General features: G+C 53.1%; 1 protein-coding gene across 7 annotated transcripts in view; it reads right to left on the bottom strand.

Annotated features, from left to right (window-relative positions):
- Nucleotides 1-353: 353 nt before the first annotated feature.
- The window catches only part of GPM6B (glycoprotein M6B), a 153,632-nt gene continuing 129,674 nt past the window's right edge, over nt 354-24,311 (bottom strand). For 4 of the 7 annotated variants that reach the window (XM_045995297.1, XM_045995294.1, XM_045995296.1 and 1 more), the window contains 6 exons: nt 15,213-15,399; nt 14,712-14,868; nt 8,621-8,792; nt 6,204-6,277; nt 5,223-5,288; nt 354-2,438 (listed from right to left, as the gene is read on the bottom strand). In XM_045995297.1, the coding sequence (XP_045851253.1) occupies nt 2,289-2,438; nt 5,223-5,288; nt 6,204-6,277; nt 8,621-8,792; nt 14,712-14,868; nt 15,213-15,399 (806 nt within the window). In that variant the 3' untranslated portion in view covers nt 354-2,288. Of the gene's footprint in view, nt 2,439-2,544; nt 3,915-5,222; nt 5,289-6,203; nt 6,278-8,620; nt 8,793-14,711; nt 14,869-15,212; nt 15,400-24,311 lie in introns of those variants that run through there. The other 3 variants (XM_045995295.1, XM_045995299.1, XR_006816858.1) reach the window with 2 other exon arrangements.

The raw sequence follows: 24,311 nt of genomic DNA on the forward strand, positions 1-24,311 counted from the left end.
TTAACTGTTAGAGCTAGAGTGTTGCTGGTCCCCCCCCCCCCCCCCCGATCTAGATCTTTTCTACCTTGGGTTCATAAAGGAGCCAGTGGAACATGGTCCCTTGGGAAGGTTCAGCATTGTTTTTACTTTCCCCACACTTAAGCTTTGTGTTAATCCCATATGTATAATTGCTTTTATTTGCCGACGCTAGTCAGAAAATTTCTATACTTCACACAACTATAGAGATGGGGCGGCATCCTCCTAGAAACACGATTTCCATACACACGTGAAATCTTGATCACGCATACTATTGAAGAATGACACCGTACTGCAGCCAGAGAAAGAAGAGTACTTATGTATGGTAAAAAGGCAAGTGAGTGAAGCTATACCTTTATTGCATTACTCTTAGTACATCCACAACTATTTCCACCTATATAGATCTTTAAAATAAGCATACACAAGTACTATTATCTACAAATATTTATTGTAACACTTGAACTACAGGAAGCCCTTGGCACTGATAGAAAATATTGATTCACTGTTAGGTTACAAAAATTTATACATAGCAAAATTTAATGCTCTTTACATAAAAAATATTAGACTACTTAAACAAAAAACTTTCAAAAATTCCTGGTAATAGCTACCAGAATTAGAAAAGTAAAATTAGGCTTGAGACACTGCCTGTTCTAGAACACTGGACTCTAACAGCACCTCCACTGCTGGAAAAAAAATATTTAAGTCTGTCATGCAACAGGAAAACAAAACAAGCTATTCTGGAACAACTGTTCTACACGGAAGAGAGCTTCTCCCAGTTAAAAGAAAAAGAGTCAAGATCCAAATAGGCATTTTTAGGCATTAACAACAACAACAGAAAGAATCCAAATGAAATACTATACTTGATGTTCAATTTTAATAGCATCTTGATAAAGGTATGCTTCCTTTCATTTTAATACATTTCTGCACATGTATATGTTTTAAAATCCAGGAAACAGCCAAACCACAAGTTAATTCTTAACATGAATATACATAGTTAACCCTATATTATGCAGCCCCTTTTAAAAAGCAGTGATGCACCCAACAGTTATATGTATCATTTCATAAAGAACAACACAAAGTTTACCGTCACTAATATCCAGTACCTATAATCACTTAATGTTCTGGAACACAATGATTTAGAAGGCAAGTTTCTTTTGAAAATGGCTTAAACTCAAGCAGGTGTGTTTTTGTTTTTTTCTTTTTTTATGTTGAACATCGAACTTTTATTATTCCAGGAAAGATTTTAAAAAATGAAATCAATACCAACCCTAATGTAAATCACTTAAGTATTCAAGTCTATAAAAGTAGGAGGAGGTCTGTGGTCTACTTGTAATTAGGTTTTAGATAGTTGATATGAAACTGTAAACTTGCTATTCAGACCACATAGAAATGGTTGCGAATGGTGGTCATTTTAATAAGGTAACACTTCTTAAGAAAAACATTGGTGGAACAAAAGTCTGTGAAGGATTTGGGGTCTCCTGTTGTAAAATAAGTTCCTAGAAATTTAAAACAAATACTCATTAAGGCAGAGCTGACATTTATTTCCCGGGAAAGAAGAATGACAACTGGGCCATTTTACTTAAAGGAAATCTATTATAAAATTGATTCTGGAAAGCTTGTCAAAGAGTCAGAATCCAGCTTCTTTGGGGGCAGGTGTAGCAGAATTATAGTGGCTCCTTTTGGCATTATTGAAAAACAGATTTCTGATTGGGTCAGGAGATGAATGTAGGCTGGACTCAAGGGGTAGGGAAGGCAGCTAATTTTTAAAAAGTCAATTGTTAAGAGTCACATTATCTTTGAGCCAAAGTTGAATAAATGTCAGCTGTCAGAAACGGAACCCCCCCCCACCCCCATTCCATTTTATTCCCTATAGATGAAGTAACTGGAGGACAGATGGCATATGTGAATTGATGGTCACGTTCCTTGATGCCGGCACAGCCTCGGTCCCTCTCAAGGAACAGGCCATGTCCCCATCGCCTGTCCTGGTAGGATCGCTCTACCGATAAACCTGAACATGCCACCAATTTCAGAAAGATCAACCATCCTTTTGTCAAAGTGTTGCCTTTTAAAATGGCTAACATGAAACCTCCAACATCTGCTCTAAAGAAAAAGATTGCCCTGCTGGAAGGTGTTCTAGAAAGACACCCCAGCAGCTGGAGCCAGACAGTGAAGTGGATAGGCTGTTTGGTGGGGTGCACATCTGTACTGCAGAGCAGCCGTCTCGGCAGTGGGCAGAGCTGTCAACGCGTCGGCCGTAACGCTCTGGCAAACATTTATGTGTACGAATTGAGTTGTTCTTTTGACCGAGACTGGATATCTTGCAGTTCCTGTTCTTCCTTTGCTTTGATATCCTGGTAAGCCTGCATTTTGCTTGCATCCTTTAAGTAAGCCCAGTTAGAAGACAGTATCATGAGGAAGTGGATCTGGAAAAGAAGGGTGAGCACGATGGCTAGTGAGCATGTCAGAAGGCAAAGCAAGCTGCTAGGCAGTTAGACGGTCTGTGCTGTCAAAGGGGAGAGGGTTACTCTGGATTAATACTCATTCTGCTGTCGGAGCCGTCAGATCTGGAAGCATGCTCTAGTACGCTTAAGAGTAGGAGGCTGAAGGAAAGTTAGTATACGAACACAATGAACTGAAAAAAACGGCCAAAGTTATTTGTTAAGAAAAAGCAAAAATGAAACAGGAGAGGGTTGTTTTGTCTTGTTTTTCCTTTACCATTTTGGGAGGAATTTTAACTAACGCAGACATTCGAAACACCTTGTGTGCTGATCTTAAAATCAGGGCAGTGCCAAGATCTTAAAAATCAGTTCCCCAAAGGCCTACCAGTGAATGATACTTATTTTGAGTAACTCATCAACTGCGGAGTTAACGGGAAAATTAAGTGAATGTCAAGACCAAAATGCAGACCTCTAGGCCCAGCCTGTCGTCTGCGGGAGCGCGTGCGCAGTAGCGCACCTCCGGTTTTCGTTCTAGGCCTGCCGTTAGTGCAGGTCACCGGGGTACAAATCCTTCTTCTCCACAGTGGAGGTGGCCAACCCTTCTCGCCCGCTCCTTTTCCTCATCTGCCCTGCAAAATCTACATCTCCGGTTCCTCCGATTTCCTCTTCAACATATTTGAGACTTTCCGATCCAGGCCCCATGGCTCTTGCGCTCAGCACCGGACGTGCGGGGTGAGAGCCGGCTACGAGCAATCAGACACTGCGCACCGAAACGCACCAAGGCGAGGTTGCTGAGAAAGTGTGCTGCGGGGAGCTACGCACCCCACGTACAGATCCCGGTCCCACAGAAAAAGACAGGGTGCCCTTGCTTTTTCTTCACATTGCCCTCTAGCTGGGTGGGCTGACTAGAGGGGCCTGTACTAGGTAGTGAGCCATGAGATCAGAAAAAGAGTTGTCAGATTTACAGTGTGTTTGCCTTTTTTTCCAGAGTCCATGAAAACGCGTCTCTCTGCCATCTCCTCTCCAGCACTGGTATTGGTTATCAAGCAAGCGACAATAACAGACAAGGCCGGTATTACAAAGTTTTAACACTTCATTTAGAGATACTGCTCCAAGTTCAAGAGAATTAGTTTTTAACGGATGCTCACCAAGGTCAGTACATAACTGAATCCTTTTCACAACGCGGAAATAGCCAGATCCCATCTTTTTGTAATTCACTCAGGGTAAGTCATCTTATTAATCTACAATGCAAAATGAGTGGACTAAAGCTATTTACAAATTCCCGTCACCAGACTGCGGCAACCTAGGCTCGGCTTTAGGCAGGGAGATGTCAGGCTCCCGAGGAGCGCTCCCTACGGCTCCTTGTTGGCCTTAAGCAATTTAGAATTTAGTGCAGCAATCTTCCCGACTCTTAAACTTCAAGACGGCATAGTTATAGGTAGTAGCCATCATGTAGATCAGCTGGTGGAAGAGAACAGAACACGACAGTAAGATGACGGCGGTCAGGGCGGCCGCCCGCTCGGGACCCACGGCCTGGCTTCTTCCCCACCTATCATCACCCAGAAGGGGGTCCTGCGGGGCACACAGACATCCTCGTGCTTCACATGCACACCGCTAGTCCTGGCCTCTGCCCTTAGGCTGTTGATGCAGACGCCTGGGAGGTGCTGGAAGATGAAAAGCTCCAGGGGAAGCCTGGTCTTCCCCAGCCTGCCGCTGTGGCGGCACGGAGTCTGCCGCCGGCCCCTCGCTCAACAAGAGCACAGGTCGTCCCCAGGATGGGAAAGGCTATCCCATCCTGCAGGGGCTAGAAAGTTTCCCTCTGGGTCTACCAAGCCTCGATTTCTGGAACGCCCACAGCGAGCCCTCCCGACCTCTGGCCGTACACGCAGGAACCCGGGGCCCTTTATACTTGCTCCTCCTTAGCGGCCGGTTCCCCATCCGCCCCTTTCCCTGCTCGCGGCACGGGCCTGGTCCCCGGCGGACACGCAGAGTGGGGCCCAGGGTTAGGCTCCCAGCTGCGGTCGGCCAAGGCCCCAGCGGCTGGCTTGTCTCAGACTGTCACCGAGCCGCCTTGCCGCAGGTGAGTCCATGCTGGGGCAGGGAGGGGGTTTACATTCTGTGATTTTGCTCATTACAGGTTTCCTGACCACAGTGCCAAACGAAGGGCTCTCGAAAGTCTCCAGAGAGCACGACGGCTCGGAGGGGCCACGGAGCTTCCTTCAGGTAGGAGGTGTAGTGCGGAGACCAGGGGCTCAGTGTTAACACCACCGTGGTCTACGCTACATCAGGTATCTTGGAGCAGGACCACATCAAACAAGGTTATGTGGTGATGCGTTTGGCAAGAGATGTACTTGGCGGTGGCAGAAAGTGAACCCGTGTGACCCCTAGAAGCAGCGGCTCTGTGGTGGAGGAGACCACCGAAGCAGCTCAACCGTCCCGGCACGGAGGGCTGCCTATAGGCCGTGCCAGCTGGAAACGCAGATTTCTTGGCAGGGCTGCCCGACAAGTCCAGGCTCACGGCGCACCCCTGCCCTAGGCCAGGCCTGGGCACTACCCTGTCGTCTTCCAGCAGGAGCCAAGTTCCGCCACCTGCGCTCTGGGCCTGACAGGCAGCACGGTCTGCCCGCACCCCGGCCCGGGGGGAGGTCTACACGGGTGGCATGGAAGCGGGGCTCCGTCCCGGAGGTGGACCGCGGGAAGGCACGTCTGCCAGGGGAGCCTGGAGGGAGGGGAGCGGCACTAGGCGGGCGCGGGGCCGCGGTTACTCACCAGGGCGATGACGGTGGCCCCGGCTCCGGCGCAGGCCACGATGAACAGGTGGTAGGACATGTAGAACTAGGAAAGAACAGGCCACCCGGTGAGCAGCGTAGGCGGAAGCGACGGGCCTCCGCCTGCTCCTCCTCGGCTGCTTTCCCCGGGCTGCAGGCCCGTGGCCGCTACCCGGTGGGGGCCTTGCTAAAGCTTCCTGAGGCCCGGGCTGTCCCCAGGACCAGTCAAATCTCAGTGGTGGGCGGTATCATTCTCATGACTGCCCTGTGCCGCCACCCTTGGGAGCCCCTGCTTGGAACCAGGCCCTGGTCTGGAGAAGCCAACCGGCCGACGATGGAGGCGGGGGCTGACGATTTCGGTAACTCGCTGCTTTCCCCACAGCAGGCGCGGATTCCCCGAAGGATGCGAGCTCCCCCTGGTGCCCTTGCGAAAACCGCTCTAACCGATGCCGAAAGCATGTCCTAAGGCCCGAGTTTAAAGCACAGTGGGTTAGGGTGTGCTGCGAGCGAAGAGTGAATGAGAAGTAGCGATGACCAGCTGTGACTAGATTGAGAGGAACTGGGCTTCTGTACAAATTCTAGGGTTGGTTGGTTTTAAAGGGCATCTTTTCTATATGAAAATTTGCATTTGTCCCGTGATAAATGAGCCACGTTGAAAAACCCAGTGAAGGCGAAAGAGAAGAATCTGTGTGTTTTCAGATGGAGGCGGTTAGGGTCACTCTCAGTGCCCGAAGAGAACGCTCTCGGCATGCTAAGGGTCCTCCCTGAACCGGCTGGACCATGCAAAAGGGGCATTTTGTAGGTCAGAAATGGGTGAGTATGGGTGAAGACAGACTGTTGGTTTGATCTTAAAAAGTCTGCAGAGAAAAGCCTGCCTTCCTAGCATCCGTACCACTTCCTGCGCTGCCTCCCCAGGAGGGCCCTTTCCTCAGCCGGCTCTGCCAAGCGGCCGTGTCCAGACCCTGCCAGGAGAAGGGTTTACCTCATTGGTGTTGCAGATGTTCTCGAGGGCGGAGCCACAGATTTTCCCTGGGAAAGCATTCCAAGGGATGATGCCTGTGAGATGAAGCCCAACAGAAGGTTAATGGTCGGTTAGTGCCCCCCCCCCCCCCCCGCAGTGCCCCTTGCTCTCGCTCGTCCCCACCAACACGACACCTAGGCCGTTGAGAATCAGTAAGAAGTCCTACTTAGCAGGACAAGAGCCAAGTCAGCTGGTCCATAAGCACTTTAAGCTGCTTTGTTTTCCCTGCCAATTGTGCTTGCTTGAGTTCACCTCATATTGTAAAAATTGATTTTCCAACCGGTTAAACAGCTGGAGGACAGCCACCTTCATACGGGATTTCCTAGTCCATGGACTTTCTACTAAAGTCCCCAAATTGAGGGTCTATACTCAAAGTTTATGGAATTTGGATTCTGTAGGTTTTTTTTTTTTTTTTAAGATTTTATTTATTTATTTGACAGACAGAGATCACAAGTAGGCAGAGAGGCAGGCAGAGAGAGAGAGGAGGAAACAGGCTCCCTGCTGAGCAGAGAGCCTGATGCGGGGCTCGATCCCAGGACCCTGGGATCATGACCCGAGCCGAAGGCAGAGGCTTTAACCCACTGAGCCATCCAGGCGCCCCTCTGTAGGTCTTTTATATTCATTTTCACTGGGATTGGAAATCCAGTTGGAAATTTTAAAAACGGAAGCATGGTGGAGTCCATCCCCTGTCCCGTCTCTCTGCCGCACCATGGCCCGCCGCGTTGCTGGTCTCTGTGCCGTGTGCTAGCTGTGTGCTTTTAAATACTAAACACAGCTCAAGTTACTCTTCTCCCAGGAGGTAAGGAAGGCTTTCTTTAAAAAGTCCCTTATCGGGGGGCGCCTGGGTGGCTCAGTGGGTTAAAGCCTCTGCCTTCAGCTCGGGTCATGATCCCAGAGTCCTGGGATCGAGCCCCGCATCAGGCCCTCTGCTCTGCGGGGAGCCTGCTTCCTCCTCTCTCTCTGCCTGCCTCTCTGCCTAGTTGTGATTTCTCTCTGTCAAATAAATAAAAAATATTTAAAAAAAAAAAGAAAAAGTCCCTTATCGGGGTGCCTGGGTGGCTCAGCGGGTTAAAGCCTCTGCCTTCAGCTCAGGTCATGATCCCAGGGTCCTGGGATCGAGCCCCGCATCGGGCTCTCTGCTTGGCTGGGAGCCTGCTTCCTCCTCTTTCTCTCTCTGCCTGCCTCTCTGCCTACTTGTAATCTCTATCTGTCAAAAAAATAAATCTTAAAAAAAATAAAAAAATAAATAAAATAAAAAGTCCCTTATCCCTTCCATCCCTGCCATGGGCCCACAGATGCTGGAGGAGAACGGGCAATGACAAGTCCCCACGCTGTCTGTGAAACCAGTGATCGCTAATGGCCAGAAGTGTTGAGTCAAATATTTAAGAATAAGGAATAAGGAAATGATGTACATCTAGACATTCACAAACACTTTTAAAAAATCATGTTTAGGCTCTGTCTTCAAACCATCAGGAAGACCAGTGCAGCTGAACCTTGGTGTTTATGAGAAAACTGTACCCTAACGGGCAGTCCTGGGCAAGTTTCTCATTATGTTGTAAGAAAAGATGTTGAAGCCAAGCCCCATGGGAAAAACAAGAAGCACAAATGAAACCGTCCTCTCTCCTGAGAAATCTGGTCTTTAATTTTAATGAAAAGTCCCCCACCCCCCCCCCCACCCCCGCCTCGCTGTTTCTGCCAGGAACAGGGTTCCTCAGCATCTTGGCAAGAAGCACTCATTAAAGTCCTTACTTGGGAGGCTGCCTCTCAATGTAATTGACAGGAAGAGCAGTGGCCCTTCTGTGGCTTGTCAAAATGAACCAACCTTAGCTGCCCATTGCAAGTATCCTACTTATTAGAAAATAGGTTTGAAGGGGTTTCCAACAAGCCAGATTTTACTGAGTTCAGTGTGATGACTTTAAAATATGTCTGGATTTTGTTGCGTTTTCCAGGACAGCTGAAGTTTAAGCAGTTGGTCATTTTAAAAGCCCCGATTTGAAGAGTGGGACATGGAAATTAATTGGACGACAGGGTCTACACAATATTTTAGATAAAGACTTGAATGGCACAAAACTGAAAAGAAATTCAAAATTAAAAAAGAAAAGCCTATAATCTTTTGATGTCCAGAAGATGGATTATAATGCAGTGCTACTTGATAACACAGTTTGAAAAGTTTCCTTTGCTCCATACTTGAAAATACAACAAAAATCTGTATTACGACTAAGAGTGTAAATGATGTTTCCCTCCAGAAAACAGCACACGTTAAGAGTGAGGTATGACAGCGATCACGGTGATTCAAAAAGCCACCCGTGTAGTCACTCAGGTCCAGAGGGCTGCTCAAGAGGCTAGAGGTTCCGCGGGGCAACGGAAGGGGACGGTACCGTATTGTCGGATGTCCACGCAGATCTGCTCCACAGCGGCCGTGCCGTTGGTCTGCGGGGACTTGATGACCTCACAGGTTGACCAGATGTTGTAGAACATAAATACGGGCACGGCGGAGAAACCAAACACACCCAGCCAGGCCACTCCCAGCACGTAGGTGAGGAACACGAACTGAGCAGAAAAGGAAAAACAATCATTACTGCGGGGGGGACGGGGCAGGGTGCCGTACCTGGGGGCGCAGTGCTCACACAGCTCTGGCTGGATGGAGAACCCGGGGGCTGCATTCCCAGCACCGCCTGGGCCAGGGGAGCGATGGGCACAATGACAAGGAGAGGGGAAGCGAGGGCTGGGCCAGGGCGGTCACGCTTTCTGGAGCTCCACGATGGACAGTGTGACCGCCTGTGCAGGTCTCCTTCTCAGGAGCTGGCCGCCCACTTGCCGCTCTTTCCCGGACTCACCCTGCAGAGTGTCCGGCTGCTTTCACGGGCCTTGATGTTCTGCGACGCAAGCGTAGTACGGTGACAGGTGCTCCAGGAAGCCCCTTTCTCGAAAGGAACTTGACTAGTTTCACAGGCCCGCAAAATCACTAAACGCATTAGGTGATAGTCTGAAAACAGCCCTGAACACAAGCTTAAGGCACAGTGTCTGGTACAACTCCCCTTTCCCTCTCCGCTGTTTCATCTGGAAGATTCGCAGCAGTTCTGTGCGCAGGGCTGCTCTCCAGCCTGCTCTGCACACGCGGGCGTGGACGGCTTCAGAAAGAACCTTGTCCGGGGGCTTCGCTTCACCGAAGCCTAACCTGCCTTGACTACCAGCTTTCAGAGACTGGTGAAAAGCTGTTCCAAAAACGTCACGTCAGGGGATTTTCAGCCTATTTTCAGAAGGGGCACCCACAGAGCTTGTGGGCGGTGCTCTGCCATTCTCATTGGGCTCTTTTCTTCAGAGGATGCTCAAGACCTGCAGACTCGGTGTCCCTTTCCATCCTGCAAGAAAGCGCTGGAGGAGCTCGGCTGCTTGGGGGACAGGCTCACACCGCAGGAAGGCGCAGAAGTCACCTTTGCTTGTGTCTCAGGGGCACGGATACTTACAGAGGCATTTGCATTTCTAAGGAGAGTAAAGCCCATTTCAGCAGTTTCACACTCCCTGTGGGCCCTGTGCTTATGGATGGGCTGCTCCAGACCAGGCTGCTTTTCCTTACCCACCCTTTAAAAGAATCTTTGCAGAGTTATTAAAAAGAGAAGACTTGAACATGGCCTTCCAGAGGTCGTCAGGGCTCCGCAGGGCAGGCCTGTAGAGAGCACCCCCTGCGGACCTATCCTGTCCTGCGGCCGGAGGCCTTCACAGGCGCTTCCAGAGTGTGCTCCCAGAATGCGCTCCCCAGCAGCTGCTTTCTCATAACGGACCAGTGAGCACCAGGACTGCTCATGGACAAAGGGCAGCTTCGCTGTCCCGGCTGGGCAGAGCTCACGGAGCTTTCTGGCGGAAGCTGGTCTGCCCTAGCTGTCGTCAGGCCTCCCGGTCCCCTAGCATGCTCCAAGGCAGATCTGTTCCCCTGCCCCCTTGAAGGTACCGTCCTACCTCCGAGATACCGCCGTCTGGTTCCAGACCATCACAGTAAAGCGAGTCAATTTAATTTGGGCGCTTCCCAGTGCAAATTCGATTCATACTATAGTCCGGTAAGTGTGCAAGAACATTGGGTCTGGAGAAGACGAAGTACTGACCTTTAAGAAAATACACTTTATTGCTCAAAAACGCTAACCGTCACCTGAGCTTTGAGCGGGTCTGTCTTCTGGCCGGCGGAGGGTCGCCGCTGGCTGCTCGGCAGTGACGTCTGTGCAGCAGATGCCTGTTGCTTTCACTCGGCAGTTCGCTGCAGCAGGCCGGGCTGTGCGACAGCGTGTCACCACCGAACCGCTTTCAGAACGGGACCGAGTCCTCTGCAGTGCCGCGACGGCTTCAGCAGGAGCCCGTTCTGTCCCCGGCCGCTAGCGAGAGCGTCAGCCTGCCCTGGGTGACTCTGCAGCCCGGCGCTGACCTCTTCTCTCCAACTATGAAAGTCCTCGGGGGCATCTTCTTCCAGCGGAAGGCTGTTTGGGCTCCACTGGAAATCCGTGCTGCTGCACTTGGCGCCCTGACGTCGTGGGGTCGGCTCCTTTCCTTAGAGCCCGCGAAGCAACCTCTGCTGGCGTCCGGCTTCCCTTCCGCGGCTTGCTCCCCATGTTCCGGCTGGTCTGCCCTTCTGTCCGGAGAACTACAACGGTCTCTCATCGCTTGTGTGTTCACTGGACTAACACCTTTCATTTCCTTTAAGAACTTTCCTTCGCATTCACTCCTCGGCGGTGTGGCACAAGAGGCCGGGCCTCCCGCCTGGCCGGGCTCTCGACTTACTTTCCTCGCTAAGCTCGGTCATTTCTAGCTTTTGGTGGAAAGTGCGAGAGACAGTGACTCTTCCTTTCCCTTGAGCACCTGGAGGCCACTGTAGGGTTAGTAACTGGCCTGATTTCAATACTTTTGTGTCTCGCGGAATAGGGAGGCCCGAGGAGCAGGCCCGGTCCGTGGAGCAGGAGGAACGGACACGGCCTGTGTCAGTCACTGCCTCGAGCAATGTCACACCTCACCGCAACCGACAGAATAATGAGAAAGTTTGCAATATTGTAAGAAGTACCAAAATGGGACAGACTCGAAACGGATAAATACTTTGGGAAGACGGCGCCGACAGACGTGCTGGGCCCAGGATTGCCGCGGCCCTCCCGTGTTTCACCACCACAGCGGCCGTGAAGTACGACGTATGAAGCCAACCGTGTTCAAGGCGCCCAGGGTGGCTTTTCAACGTTTTGGAACAGAGATTTCTTGAATAAAACGGAACACGTAAAAGAGGCAAAAGTGAGCTGTGCTGGTGGCGGGGTGGAGCTCTTCACGCCTGACGTGTTGGGCCAGAAGTCCTGTGCACACTCGCGCCTGGTCCCCAAGAACCGCGCGAGCCCAGGCCTCTCCCTTCTAGCCCGCCGGCACAGCTCTGGGGCACTCTCTACCGTCCCCCAGCTGAACGCCTTTACAAGGTAAACTGAGGCACGTTAACATCTTTCACAACCTGTGCAGGCGTGTGTGGACACACATCCGCTGCCCTGGGGCAGCACCAGCGGCGCGAGCGCGGGGAGAGGTGTCACGAGGGCAGACACGGAGTCCAAGCTCGGACCCCATGTCACAGGCTGCTAGTGCGGCAGCTGGCTCAGGGGAAGCCTGGGGGGCATGGGGCACGGCCGCTTCTTAAGTTTCCTCTTCTGGGACTCTAGCGCCCCGGCTCTGGCTTTCGTTTCAGTTCGCTCTTGTGGGCTGCCAAGGGATTAGGGCCACCTCGGGGAGCGACTTCACAAAGACTCCGTCCCCCAACATGTTCAACACCAGGCAGATGTGCCCTGCATCGGGGCAGACACCGGACCCCCTGAGTAAGGGGGGAACCGGCCCGAGGTCCCCCCACACATCTACTTTCTGCTGCTCTCTCCCCTAGGCTCCTGACTTCTTTTCTTTCTCCTATGGTTGCTTCCTTCCCCGACCTAAGCACTCCCCCCCGCAAGTTGGAGAGTAGTCGTATCTTTTTTTTAAATAACAGAGTTTTAAACTCATTTATTTCCCTGTTCTGTGGACTTCATCTTAAAAAGCCAAATTGAAATGACAGTCCCAGCGGGACAGTCCTGTAGGGGATGTGAGGTTGGAGGGGCTCCTATCATCCAAGAACCAAAGGGTTAAACAAGCGAGCGGGGGGCTGACTGCCGCACATAGTTCTAGCACGGTGTCTGTCCCACCCGTGCCCTTCCAGGGGCGACGCAGCCTGGGATACGCCGTGAGCACGGGCACACGCAACGCCTCCCTCCCCGCACGTGAGCACAGAGGAGGCACGCGGATCCCACAGGGGCCCGCCAAGGCTGAAATCCCAACGGCGCCATTCCGAAGTCCCCCACACGCTGTCATTCGGGGAGCTCACACGGTGCCACCCGGCCCCACGCGGCTCCGTGCTGATGGGACGGCTCCCTGTGCTCACTATCTCCCCGGCCTGGTGCTGACAGGGACAGCGACACAGAGCTGCACCGGGCCCTGGTGTAAGACCTCACCGATGGCAGTCACTGGGCACAGAGAGGCCCCCGGCCTCCCACAGGAGCGCTGTCCACGCGGGCATCACAGCTGGCAGCCCTGCCCTCAAGACGACCGTCACAGGTACAGGCTGGGGGCGGTCATGCTGTGGGAACTAAGGACTAGCCCAGCCCCTGACGGAGAACAGGACAGGCAGTGTGGCAGCCTGCCAGAGGGCGGAGCCAGGGCAGAATGAGCTATCAGAGAACTTTCCAGAGCTCACCGGGTCAGAGATGCCAGCCCCCGAGGTGCCACTTGCCGTGGCCTGTGGGTTCAGAGGACTGGGAGGTGGGCATTCACAGCAAGAGTGACATGGAGATAGGACCCGAGGCTGTATCAGATTATTTCCATCCTCAGAGGGGGGCATGTCCTTACATCACGACAGTGCTTACATCTCTGGCTGTTTCTCCTCCGTTGCCCCATGAAGGCTCCTTTTCTGGGGTCTTCCCGGTAGACCGTGCTTTTCCCCAGGGCGCTTTCCTCCACAATCCCGTCACCTCGTTCATGCCTACCACCGGTCTCTGTCATTTCCAGCCCGAATGTTCGCAGAACCCCGGCCCAGGGTTCTCGGTGACGCTCCACCTACCTCCCCCGACGGCCTCCAGCGACTGAAAGCGCACACGGCCCAGCTGGAGACTGGCCGCGCATCCCGTCCACTCGAGATTAGTCCCACGGCCCAGTCCTAAGCGGCCGGCTCGCCCCCACGTGGCCCGTGCCCCCCACCCTCCGTTCTGCCGCAGGGGCCCAACTGGGATCTCTGCTGTGCACTAGCGCCCACCCCGCTCTGGCTGACCCTGCCTCCCCCCACCCCCGGCCCGTTCGCCCAGCCACTCGGAGATCGCGCTCGCCTTCGCATGTGGGGTGCCGGCACTCCCTGTTCAGCGTTGGAGTCTAAGCCTGGCACTCGGGGCCTTTCCTGACCTGGTCTCTCCCCTTCCCAAGCAGCGTCACTTCCATCCTCCTTCACTAGACCCTTCGGTTCTAGCTGGGGCACACTGGTGCTCACGGGAGCACCCCCCTTTCCTAGGGGATTCTGAAACTTCGCAGAACTGAGGGCCAGACAGGGAAGCAACAGGGACAAGACCTTTCAGCCGTTTGCTTAGGACCAAGGGTCCGTCCAGGGATGAGCAGCTGCACGGACACATCCCCCCCCACAGCTGCCCAACCCACCACCGAGTTTCCTTCTGGGACACTCGAGAAGCCCATCTTTTCAAGGTCCCCCATGTCCGCGGAAGGCCTGACAGGGACCAGGGCGGCTGTGCAGGCCATGCGCCGGCCGTGTCCCAACCACTCGGCTCTGCCGTGAGAGCACGAAGCAGCGCGTGGCACACCAACTCACGCGTGGGGCTGGCGGCCAACACACCTAGGGTGCCCAGATGCGACTTTCACTTCGTTCCCGCATATAACCTTCCCCAGCAGTCTAAGGATAGAAAGCCATCCTCAGCTCGTGGGCCGCGCGGAGACAGATGGCAGGCCAGATTTGGCCCAAGGGCGGGAGTTGGCTCTGAGCTGCCTGAGAACGAGAGCCTGTGTTTTCCTCTTTGCACACCCACAGCGACTAGCAAGATCCGCAGCCGGGTGCTTAGTAGAAAAAGCACTCGGCACTTCCAGAATGAATGGGACAATTTCTCACAGTACACCGTCTTCAGGGCCACAATCCGCATTCAGAGATAAATGCGAGGGAGTTCAGAGACAATACACAAGCGACCTCCTTTCACAACTTTCTACTTGAAAACCCTCAGGGCCCTTACTGCCTGTATATGCATAAGGGAAAGGTTAGTACCCCAGCCAGGGATTTTCGTTTACCATCAAGAACAAGCTGGAGGGTTTCTAACACCGTGGGACAGCCCCTGCGTCATGGCCTCGCCATCCGTGCCCGATGGTCTAGCCTTCGCTGAATACAAAGACCCACCAGAGGCGGGGCCCTGGGTGCGCGGCCGACACCCAGAGGCTCGGACTCACCATCCCGCTGATGCATCGGCCGCAGGCGGTGGTTTTGAACTCGCCGTGCAGCTCCTTCACTGCGCTCGTGGTGTAGAAGCCTTCGGCCAGCAGGATGATCCCGTACAAGAAGAAGAAGGACGCGATCCCGTAGATGACATACTGCATCAGCTGTATCCTGGGGGAGGGAGGACGACAGCCGCAAGGGCAACGTTCGTCACAGGGTGAAGAGCAGACGTTGTGGGCCTCTGGACAGAGGGCAGGATGAGGCTGTGCCACGTACTGGGACCCCTTCCCACCCCGCAGCTGGCAGCCCCCACCGCCCACCCGACAGCAACCTGGGCCAGGCACCCCTGGGGCCGAACACTCCCAGCCTTCTCAGCCCTTGCTTTCTCCTCCCCTGGGCTTTTCTTCTGCCTGCGTCCAAGTAAGCGTTAACCAGAAGCCTCCCTTTCCGGCCAGCAGAGCCATCCCGGGGCAGTCGCCTGGCAGATGCCCTTCCCCGGGGAAGCCAGTACTTACACCTCACTCAGCAGGGCGTGGTCACTGGTGTTGGTGGAGAAGTGCTGCTCAAGGATCGCCACGGTGCCCGCCAGGGCCACGTGCCCGCAGCCACAGAACAGGGCGACCCCAGAGAAGCAGAGGATGGTGGCCACCAGAGAGGCATAGGGGACCCCTCCCAGACACTTGATGCAGCATTCAAAGCAGCCTGGACCCAAAGGAGAGAAAAGGCAGCGGTTACGGGCGAGACACTGCAGTCTTCATCAACACCAGCCCTCTGCAGAGAGCGCTCGCCCTTGCCAGCTCCCCTCTCACGCTCTGCGATTACGCTCGCCACGCCGAGGGCCAGTAGGGTGGCTGTCGTTGGCTCACATTCTGGTGGGGAGGACCCCGGGGCTCCAAGAGGCGAACGTGGCTTAATTTACTCGGGGTGAGTAGCAGAGCAACCACCCGACAATGAGTTGGGGAGTAAGTCACAGTTCTAGGGCTTCCTCATTGACCCGGGGCTGGCGGGGATGGGGGTGCTGCTCGAGTGACAGGGAGGAGCGGCTGTTCCACCCACAGGGTCAACAGAGAGGACAGCAGTGAAGCTGGGTTCAGAAAAAAATACCAGCATGGTCATTGTGGAAAGGTGATGGGTCTCTTTGGTCCCTACAAGTACAAAGTCACCAACATCCACTCAAGTAGGTCCACTCAGGTTTCATTCATGTCAACATCAAATCCCCTCATCTCTTTAATAAACATGTCTGCCCGGCCCAGGCAACACCACAATGTGTTATCCCTCCTCCCCCTCCTCCCACCAGGCTTCCATCTGCCTCCTTCCCCCAAATGTGTTCAGAGTAAGAATCCAGAACTGGCGGGTGACATTTAAGTACTTGAAGGCAAAGGAACAGAAAAGAAAAGAAAAACAAAACAAAACAAAACAAAAAAACAGATAAAGACAAAATGAGCATCCATGAAGTGAAATGAAGAAAGAGCCACAGTTAACTGTTCAAACATAAGAAGATTTTTCTTCATTTTTAAAATAAACTTTTACTGATGAGGTCCACAATGCTCCCCCCAAGGGACAGAGCCAGGTGACATTTTCAGTATGGAGACATTGTGCTTCATCTAAAGCAGTGGTGGCCTCAGGGTTAGGTATCCTGTCTGTATCATCCAGGTCTTTAAGTAAATAGCTTGTCAGGGAAATCGAACCTGAATGCATCATGATGTTTAATAGCAATCAAGAGCAGTTATTTACTTCAATGCCAGCACATTAACCCGGCTGCCACCCCCCACCCCCAGAGTGGTCTTTCCAGTAGACAGGGAAGGACTGGAGATGGGCTGCGCCATTTTGAGGAGCATCCCATTCAAAAGCAGCATCTGTCTAAACCCACCACAAGAGAGGACTATAAACCAGATTCCTCTTCAGTTATGGAAAATTAGGAAAGGTCAGGGCTTCATAACAAAGTGTGCTTTCTTTCACTGCAAAAGATGGCTGGCTGTCATCATGGAGACCAACCTCCATGAAATGGGTTTATGAAACCACATACAACGGGAATCAGTGCGTGGAACAGTTCAAGTTCACCAGCAAGTCAAGAGCTTTGGATACTTGAGATTTGGGAGCAAGGAGGATGGTGTTCCATCTTATTCTGTCATACAGCTCTCTAGGGAATGAGGGGAGGGGAGAAGCGGGCCACTCAAAGTACAAGTTCTCTCCAGACTCCCAAAGCAAGAGCAACAACAGCCCTCAGCCTCGTGTCCCACTACGTAAAGAGCACGCAGACCCCCGTGTGGGGTATCGCTCACCCCCTCCCCCCTTCTCAGCCTGTAAGATGGTGTAAAGATCAAGATGAATGCCTGCTTCCCCAGCTAACCAAGTCCCAGCTGGCCCCCACTGGACCAAGAGAGACGGGTGCCCTTGGGACCATGTTGTCCAACAGAGTGGCCGATAAAACAATTCCGCTCCTTAGTTGTCCATATTTCACATGCTCAACAGCCGCACATGTTATACAGGCTACCGTACTGCACAGTAACTATGGAACATTCTATTCTCACAGAACCCTGCTTTGGAAGATACATTTTTGACTTGCTGCCTCTGCTATTTTCTGAAAAGTGAGTTGGATTCTTGGGAGTTTTAGTTCAGATTTCATGAGTTCAGTACTTTTTGGAGGCTTCCACAGAAAGACCCAATGTGCAGGCCAGGCACACAGCAGATATGCCAGCAAGGACACGTCAGCCGGGACGATGCGCAGTGCGTCCCGCGGACGCATTCTGGGAAGATCACGTCTTTCCTCACGGCGGCAAGTGGGGGTGCGGTGGGGCAGCGTGCTTGCCCTTGAACGACAACACTCAGCCTTCCAAGCCCACAGCTGCCACTTCAAAACAGTCTTTCATCCAAAGGGTTAGAGCATTCTGTTTCTTTCAAAGGAACGATCGCAGCTGCTCCCTGGCTCAGAAAAGACAAGTGGGGTTAGAAGAACGAAGCCATTGAGGCCCAGATTCACCAGCAGAGGAAGGCTCAAGTTCTCTCTGAGTTCCTGCTGTCAAGGACTGCAGATACCCCATGCCGAGGGTCGAGTTTGGGAACAGCAGGGAAAACCAGGGACTGGAAGATTTGGGGGATCATGTCAATGAATGAAACTCTCAGCACCCACGAGTGCTCCCATGTTTGCAGCAGGTGATTTTATTTGTAGCTGTAGGTACTGGTTCCCACACACGACAACTCACCACACTGGTCACTGTGGTTCCACACACACAGACAAAGCTCTTTAAGAAAAAAAAAATTCATTTATTTATTTGACATAGAGAGTGAGCACAGGGCCCTGAGATCATGACCTGAGCTGAAGGCGAGACTTCACCAACTGAATCCCCTGAGGTGTCCACAGACAAGACCCTGCCAGCCAATGTGAGTAGAAGCTTCTGGAACACAACATAGGAAGAATATGTAGGAAATCACATAGCTGGATGTGGAGCATAGTGTAGCTCGCTGGTCAGTGACCTGTGGGGCTGACATGACATGTACGGTGGCCCCCTGACCTATGAATGCATCACCCCACTGGACTTTCTAGGTCAGTCTAGAAGCTCTCCTTAGTCAAGTGTGTAAGGTATCTTTACACACAGGGTGGTCTGGGCCTATGCCGCACACTTATCCCAGAGAAACCTAAATGCTCAGAATCAGCTTTCTGACTATGGATAGCAATAACTGTTCGTGCTCACGTTGACAGTACAGGCGGGTACGTATGTGGCAGAGGATGGCGGCGGAGGCCAGGACGGTGATGTGTGCTCAGGCCAGCCTCCCAGGCATCTGCTCTGCGCTCTTACGGGGCCCCGTGCTCAGCTGAATGCGCTGTTATTGCCGTCTTGACAGTTGTCATCATCTTTGAACGGGGGTGTCCGAATCTTCCTTCTGCACCGGGCCTGCCACTTCCGGAGCCCATTTTGAGTGTAGGCAGGTGGGAGGAGGCAAGAGGCCTTCTTTTCCCTTGATAGGCCCACAGGAGCATCCTGTTTCATTTCATAGCGTCCCTAGTACGGCCGAGAATGATAGACGCCGCCTCACTGGCCACGCCATCCTGAGCCCAGTGCCCCAGCTCTATAGAGACACAAGTCAGGGCCAGAAAGGACAAGGCGCAATCTCCCACTCTCACAACCATCACAGTCAAGGCTCCAAGTTCTCCTAAACCAGGAGTCGGCAAACTACATACAGCCCGTGTTTTTGCAAATACAGTTTTCCTGGAACACGGCTGTACCTATTCGTCTAAACACCGCGGCCACCTGTGGCCTACAGTGGCAAGTGGAGTAGCCAGGACACACAGCACGGGGCTTGCAAGGCTGGACTCGCTCCCCGTTCATGGAGAAGGGCAGCAAAGCCACCCTGGGTGGCCGTGGCGCTCGGAGTGTGGTCCCAGGCCCAGCGGCACCTCTGCGCATGCTCAATGTGCAGATTCTTGCCTCCACTGCAGCCCCCTCCGGAGGACAACTCAACTCGGTGCTGGCGCAGACGAGAGAGACTCTTGCCCATGACCCCACTCTGATCATCACCTCCGTGACTGGGGTCTCCTGAAGGCCTGGTCTCCCCGAAGCTGTCAGCTAAGCGGAATCACAGACACGGGGTGGATGACAGCAAGGGACGGGGGGGAGCGACTGTCCATTCTTTCTTTCTGCTTCATTTCATCAGTGCACAGTCAGTGCTCGCCAAGTGTCTCCGAGGTCCCAAGCACAGAACCAGGTAGGCACAATGCACAGTCTGATGGAGTTTCGTCTGTAGGACAAAGGGACATTCACGCAATGGCTTTACTTCCCGAGTGCTACAAGAACAAAGAGTGGCGATTTTCGGAGGCTTGGGGTGGGGTGCAGGGATGGCTTCCAGTGCTTAAATAGGAAGGATGGATTTGAATTCATTTGGTCAGGAGAGAGAAGGACGGGTAAGGGAGGGGTTCCAGGAAGGACTTAGAGCACGAAGAGAAGTTCTGTGGTGGAAAAGAGCAGAGCACTTTCCCAGGCCCGCAAGAAGCCAGAATGCAGAGCAGAGGGAGGGCAGGACAAGGAAGGCACGAGGGCTCTACTGAAGCTGGACTGCCGAGGGCCCTCGAGGCTGCGTTAAGGATTCTGGACTTTATCCCCAGAACCAAATGACGCCACGGAGCATCTTTGTCCGCAGGGAAGAGACTGGGGTTGCACGAGAGCGGTCTGGCTGCCGAGCAACAGACGGGATGTGGAGAGGACCGGGAACCCAGGGTGATAATTCAGGTGACAGATGACGGAAGCCTGGAGTGGGGCAGAGGCAGTGGTCCGAGAGCCATCTAGCACTCCAGATGGGCACAACTCGGTGTGGATTCGCTGGTGAGGCTGGGGATGGGCCGGTGAGTACCAAGGAGGATGCCTAAATGTCTGGTGCGGGCAACTGGACGGGTGTCGTGCTGTTCCCCGAGCTCGGGCTGACCGGAAGACAGCCAGGCTTGGGGAACCGAGACAATGAGTTCAGTTTTAGACATGCCGAGTTTGAGGACACCGCACGTCATCTCAAGGGAAGGTTTCCAGGGGGCGACTGATTTCCTGGGTCTGTAGCTCCGAAGAGCTAACGTTGGACCCTGTCAGCTGCTGTTGGATGGCAACGAGAACTTTCAGAGACCAAGACATTGGTGGACCACTTCTCAGTCGGAAGTGACTCAGACCCTTTGCTTTGCAAAGCGTGGTCCTTGGCCGAGCCACAGCAGCTCCATGGGTGGTGGTGGGGGGGGGGGGGGGAGCTGGCGAGAAAGGCAGATGCCTGGGCCCCGCCCCGGATCGGCTGAATCAAAGTGGGGTGGACATCCTCCCAAGCCCCGCTGTGACGTGTGCACTAGGGAGTCTGAGAAGCGCATTTCTAGCCAGCAGTCCCCTCTCCCCACTTCCCGGTCCTGCGGCGTGCCCCTGACTCCATCCGAAGGGCCCGCTTTGGGGCTCAACCCCTGTTTGGGGTTTTTCCCCCTAAGAGGCAGCCCACAGGGCTTGGCCGGAACACTCTAGCCCCTGCCCATCAAATGCATGGCAAGTCCCAGGGTCTGTAGTGAAGAAGGACAGAATGTTCCAAGATGTTCGGCTGTCTTGAAAGGAGTGCAGCTGGAGGGCTTCCTCTGAGCCAACCGACTACCGCTCACCCCCGGGGCCCGGCAGAGCAGGACCCAAGAAAGTCCTGGCGTGGTCCCCTCCCCTGGGCCACAAATGGGGCTGGACAAAGGGACTGGATTGGGACTGGGGCTGTCCCCAGGATGAAGAGTGGCAGGCGGCATGGGGGTAGTGTCAAGGATCGGCAGAGCAGCCCCCGGGAGAAAGCTGATGCTAGTTAGGGGACATCAGCGCTTTTCTCAGACACTCCCAGAAGTCCACGGCCCGCGTCCTTCCTGAGCGTCACACCAGCAGTGACGCAGGGTTACGCGGAGCTGAAAAGGCCAAGCAAGCAGTTTTTGACGACCGTGATCTACTCATGTAAACAGACAGAGGAAAACAAAGTCAACGCTGGAGTTTCTAGCACGTTTTACCACTGCCAGCAACTCTCAGAGAACCCCTAAAAGCTCTGCGAGGTTCAGAATGTCTTAGGCCTTCGTTGAGCTGGGCTCTGGCCAAAGAGATTTTTAGATTTTGATTCGCACAAAAACCCCAGTGTGCATTAGCCTAAGACAGTTTAAATATAAACCACATAGTAGGGAGAAAAAAACACGCATCAATGCCTCCAACTCTCAATGGCCACGTTGTCTCCAGCATCTCTAGAACCTTTTGTGCGGAACAACAGAATAAAACACGTCTTGTCCTCGGACTGGCGGATGGCCGTTGCCATGGCTGAGTTCATAACAGCCCAGTGATTTGCCCCGAGTTGTCTGTGATCCTGGCTGCAGGAACAAGGGCTCAGATTCTTCCCCAGGGAAAGAGTGAGAAAGAGAGAGAGAGAGAGAAGGAGAAACACATGCAGGCACTCTGGCCCGCTCTCACACACACCCCCACGCCCTCTAAACAGGGCCTTCCTTGCTACTTCACTGATTTGCAAGGAGCCAAAAAATTAAGAAGGAAAGAAGTAACCAACGTTGCAACTTTGAAACAACAGGCACCAGGGAAATCGAAGCAGACAGAAACCGACTTCAAGACACAGAAGTGTCACCAGCCCGAGGCCTCCCTCCTGGATTCTGAAGGACACTAAGCAGTGGTCCCCCCACCCCCACCCCAGGGGGTGACTCTGCCCCCCCCCGGGGACATTGGGCAACGTCTGGAGAGATTTTCCATTGATACCACACTGTGGGGGCTTGCTGCCAGCTCTCGTGAGCAGAGGCCAGCGACGCCAGCGACGCCACTCGACGCCCTACAGCTCACAGGACAGCCACATCACGATCAGTAGCACTGAGGTAGAATAACCCAGATAGCGTAAGCACAAAAGGGTACGTCCGGGGGACTGATGGCAGCGAGTGAAGACACCTTCCATCATTACAACTGGGAGTGCGCTGCTGGCGTGTTGTAGGAAGAAGCCAGGGACGGCGCTGGTCACCCTGCAGGGTACCGCGTCGCCCTCACACCGCACGCGGGGACACACGCACGCAAGGGATGTGGGGACACAAAACATCAAGAGGGTCAGTTGTGAGAAGCCCCGCCCTCAGGTGACACGGGCCACTCTGGTCTGTGTCAAATTCTACAATTCAGACAAACGAACGAACGCTTCCACTTCACTCCGTTTGAAGAACATGACAGCCCAGAACGTCTCCAGTCCCGCCGCACGTTAGAGCGCTGCAAAGAGCATTTTCAAGCCCTGATGTCCAGATTTCCCCACAGACCCGTGACACCAGGATTTCTGAGGCTGGGGCTCGCAAATCAGAGGTTCTGGCTTTTTTAAGGACAAAAGCCAGCTCCTGAAACGATCTCAGTGAGCATCCAAAGTTGGAGAGCAAGCATGACAGAGAAGGGGGAAGCACCGTGACCCGTGGGCCACGCTCCACTCGTCCTATGGCCTGCAGGAGTAATACTGTTTCTTATCATTTTTGTATGATATGAGGATAGGATATTCAGCTTTCCGTGTCCATAAGTAAAGTTTGACGGGCACGCAGCCATGCTCATTAGGTTACGTACAGCGTGCGGCTGTTTTCAAGCTGCAAAGGCAGAGCTGGGTAGTTGCCACTGATATTTGCCATCTGGCCCCTTAGGGGAAAAGTTTGCAGAGCCCTGTTAGGCAGCAGTCCTTCTTGAACTTTAATGCACCTAGAAATTCCCTGGGGAGCTTGTTAAATGCAGATTCTGTTTAGGCAGGTAGGGGGCTGGCAGTGAGAGAACGTGCTTCTGCAGTTCTCACCGCCCCCCCCCCCCCCCGCCCCGCCACCCGACTGTTCTATTCTGCTGGCCCCACAGGCCAGAAAAGGGAAACGGGGTGGGGAGGGGAGGAGCGGGGGCCTGGGCCGTCCTGGGAGATTGGGGGCTCTTTCAGGAGGTCTGTGAGGTTAAATTTCTTTTTAGAAATACCACTAAGATATTACTGTTTTTTGTGTTTTGTTTTGTTTTTTAAGATTCATTTATTTTTGAGGGAGGGAGAAAGAGAAAGAGAGAACAAGCAAGCAGGGGTTGGGGCAGAAGGAGAGAGAGAATCCCAAGTAGACTCTGTACTGAGCACAGAGCCTGATGTGGGGCTCGATCTCACCAACCCTGAGATCCTGACCAGAGCTGATATCGAAAGTCAGATGCTTAACCAACTGAGCCACCCAGGCGCCCCTAAGATGTTACTATTCTTACTGTGCTGACATCTGTGCGGTGACCCTGGCGACAGAGTAGCTCTCATCCGGCAGTAGCAGTGAAATGTACTCAGGCGCCAGGCATTCTTCTCCAGCACGCATGCGTGGTTTAAAAAAAGAAAAGAACAGACAGGAGGGCGCCTGGGTGGCTCAGTCGGTTGGGCTTCCAGCTTGATTACAGGTCATGATCTCGGAATTGTGAGCTGGAGCCCCGCGTCTGGTGCCTTTTGCAGAGGGGGCTCTGCGATTCTCTCTCCCTCTACCCCCTTCCCCCACTCACACTGTCTCTCAATAAATCTTTTTTTAAAAATTTAAAAATAGTTTTACTGAAAAAGGTCTGTGACACAGTAAAGAAGTGACGAATTTTACTAAATCACAACCTCCCAAGGATACACCTCTCGGAGAGTGTGTGATGAAGCCAGAGGGAGGCCCAAAGCGCATCTGCGGCACACCAAAGTGTGATGGCTGTCCTAACGGAAAGTTCTAGTGTGACTGACTTGCAGGCCAAACAAGTACTTTTTTTTTGTTTTGGAACATCATTTTTTCTTGAATTAGTGACAAACTCTAGCTACGAAGACTTGGGTGTCTGGCAGACATTTTCTCAAAAATGATCTAAGTGAGCTAGACGACCATTGGCGTTATTCCGGAAACCTTGTATCTGCCGCAGTGAAAGTCCCAGCTTTCCCAACACCTAAAACCCTTCTGGGCGAAACTGGTGGTGATATTAACAAATGGGACTTTTTGATGTGGCATAATGAAATGTGTCAGTATTTGGAAGATCTGCGTGACTCGGAGAACCAGCATTTTCTGCCTGACCGACATGTAAGGTTGCAAAATCATTCTTGTACACAGAGCTACTCAAAGTCCAATGGAGAGCAACAGAGTACAAAACAAA

This window comes from Meles meles, chromosome X (assembly GCF_922984935.1).
Source record: "Meles meles chromosome X, mMelMel3.1 paternal haplotype, whole genome shotgun sequence".
Lineage (NCBI taxonomy): Eukaryota > Metazoa > Chordata > Mammalia > Carnivora > Mustelidae > Meles > Meles meles.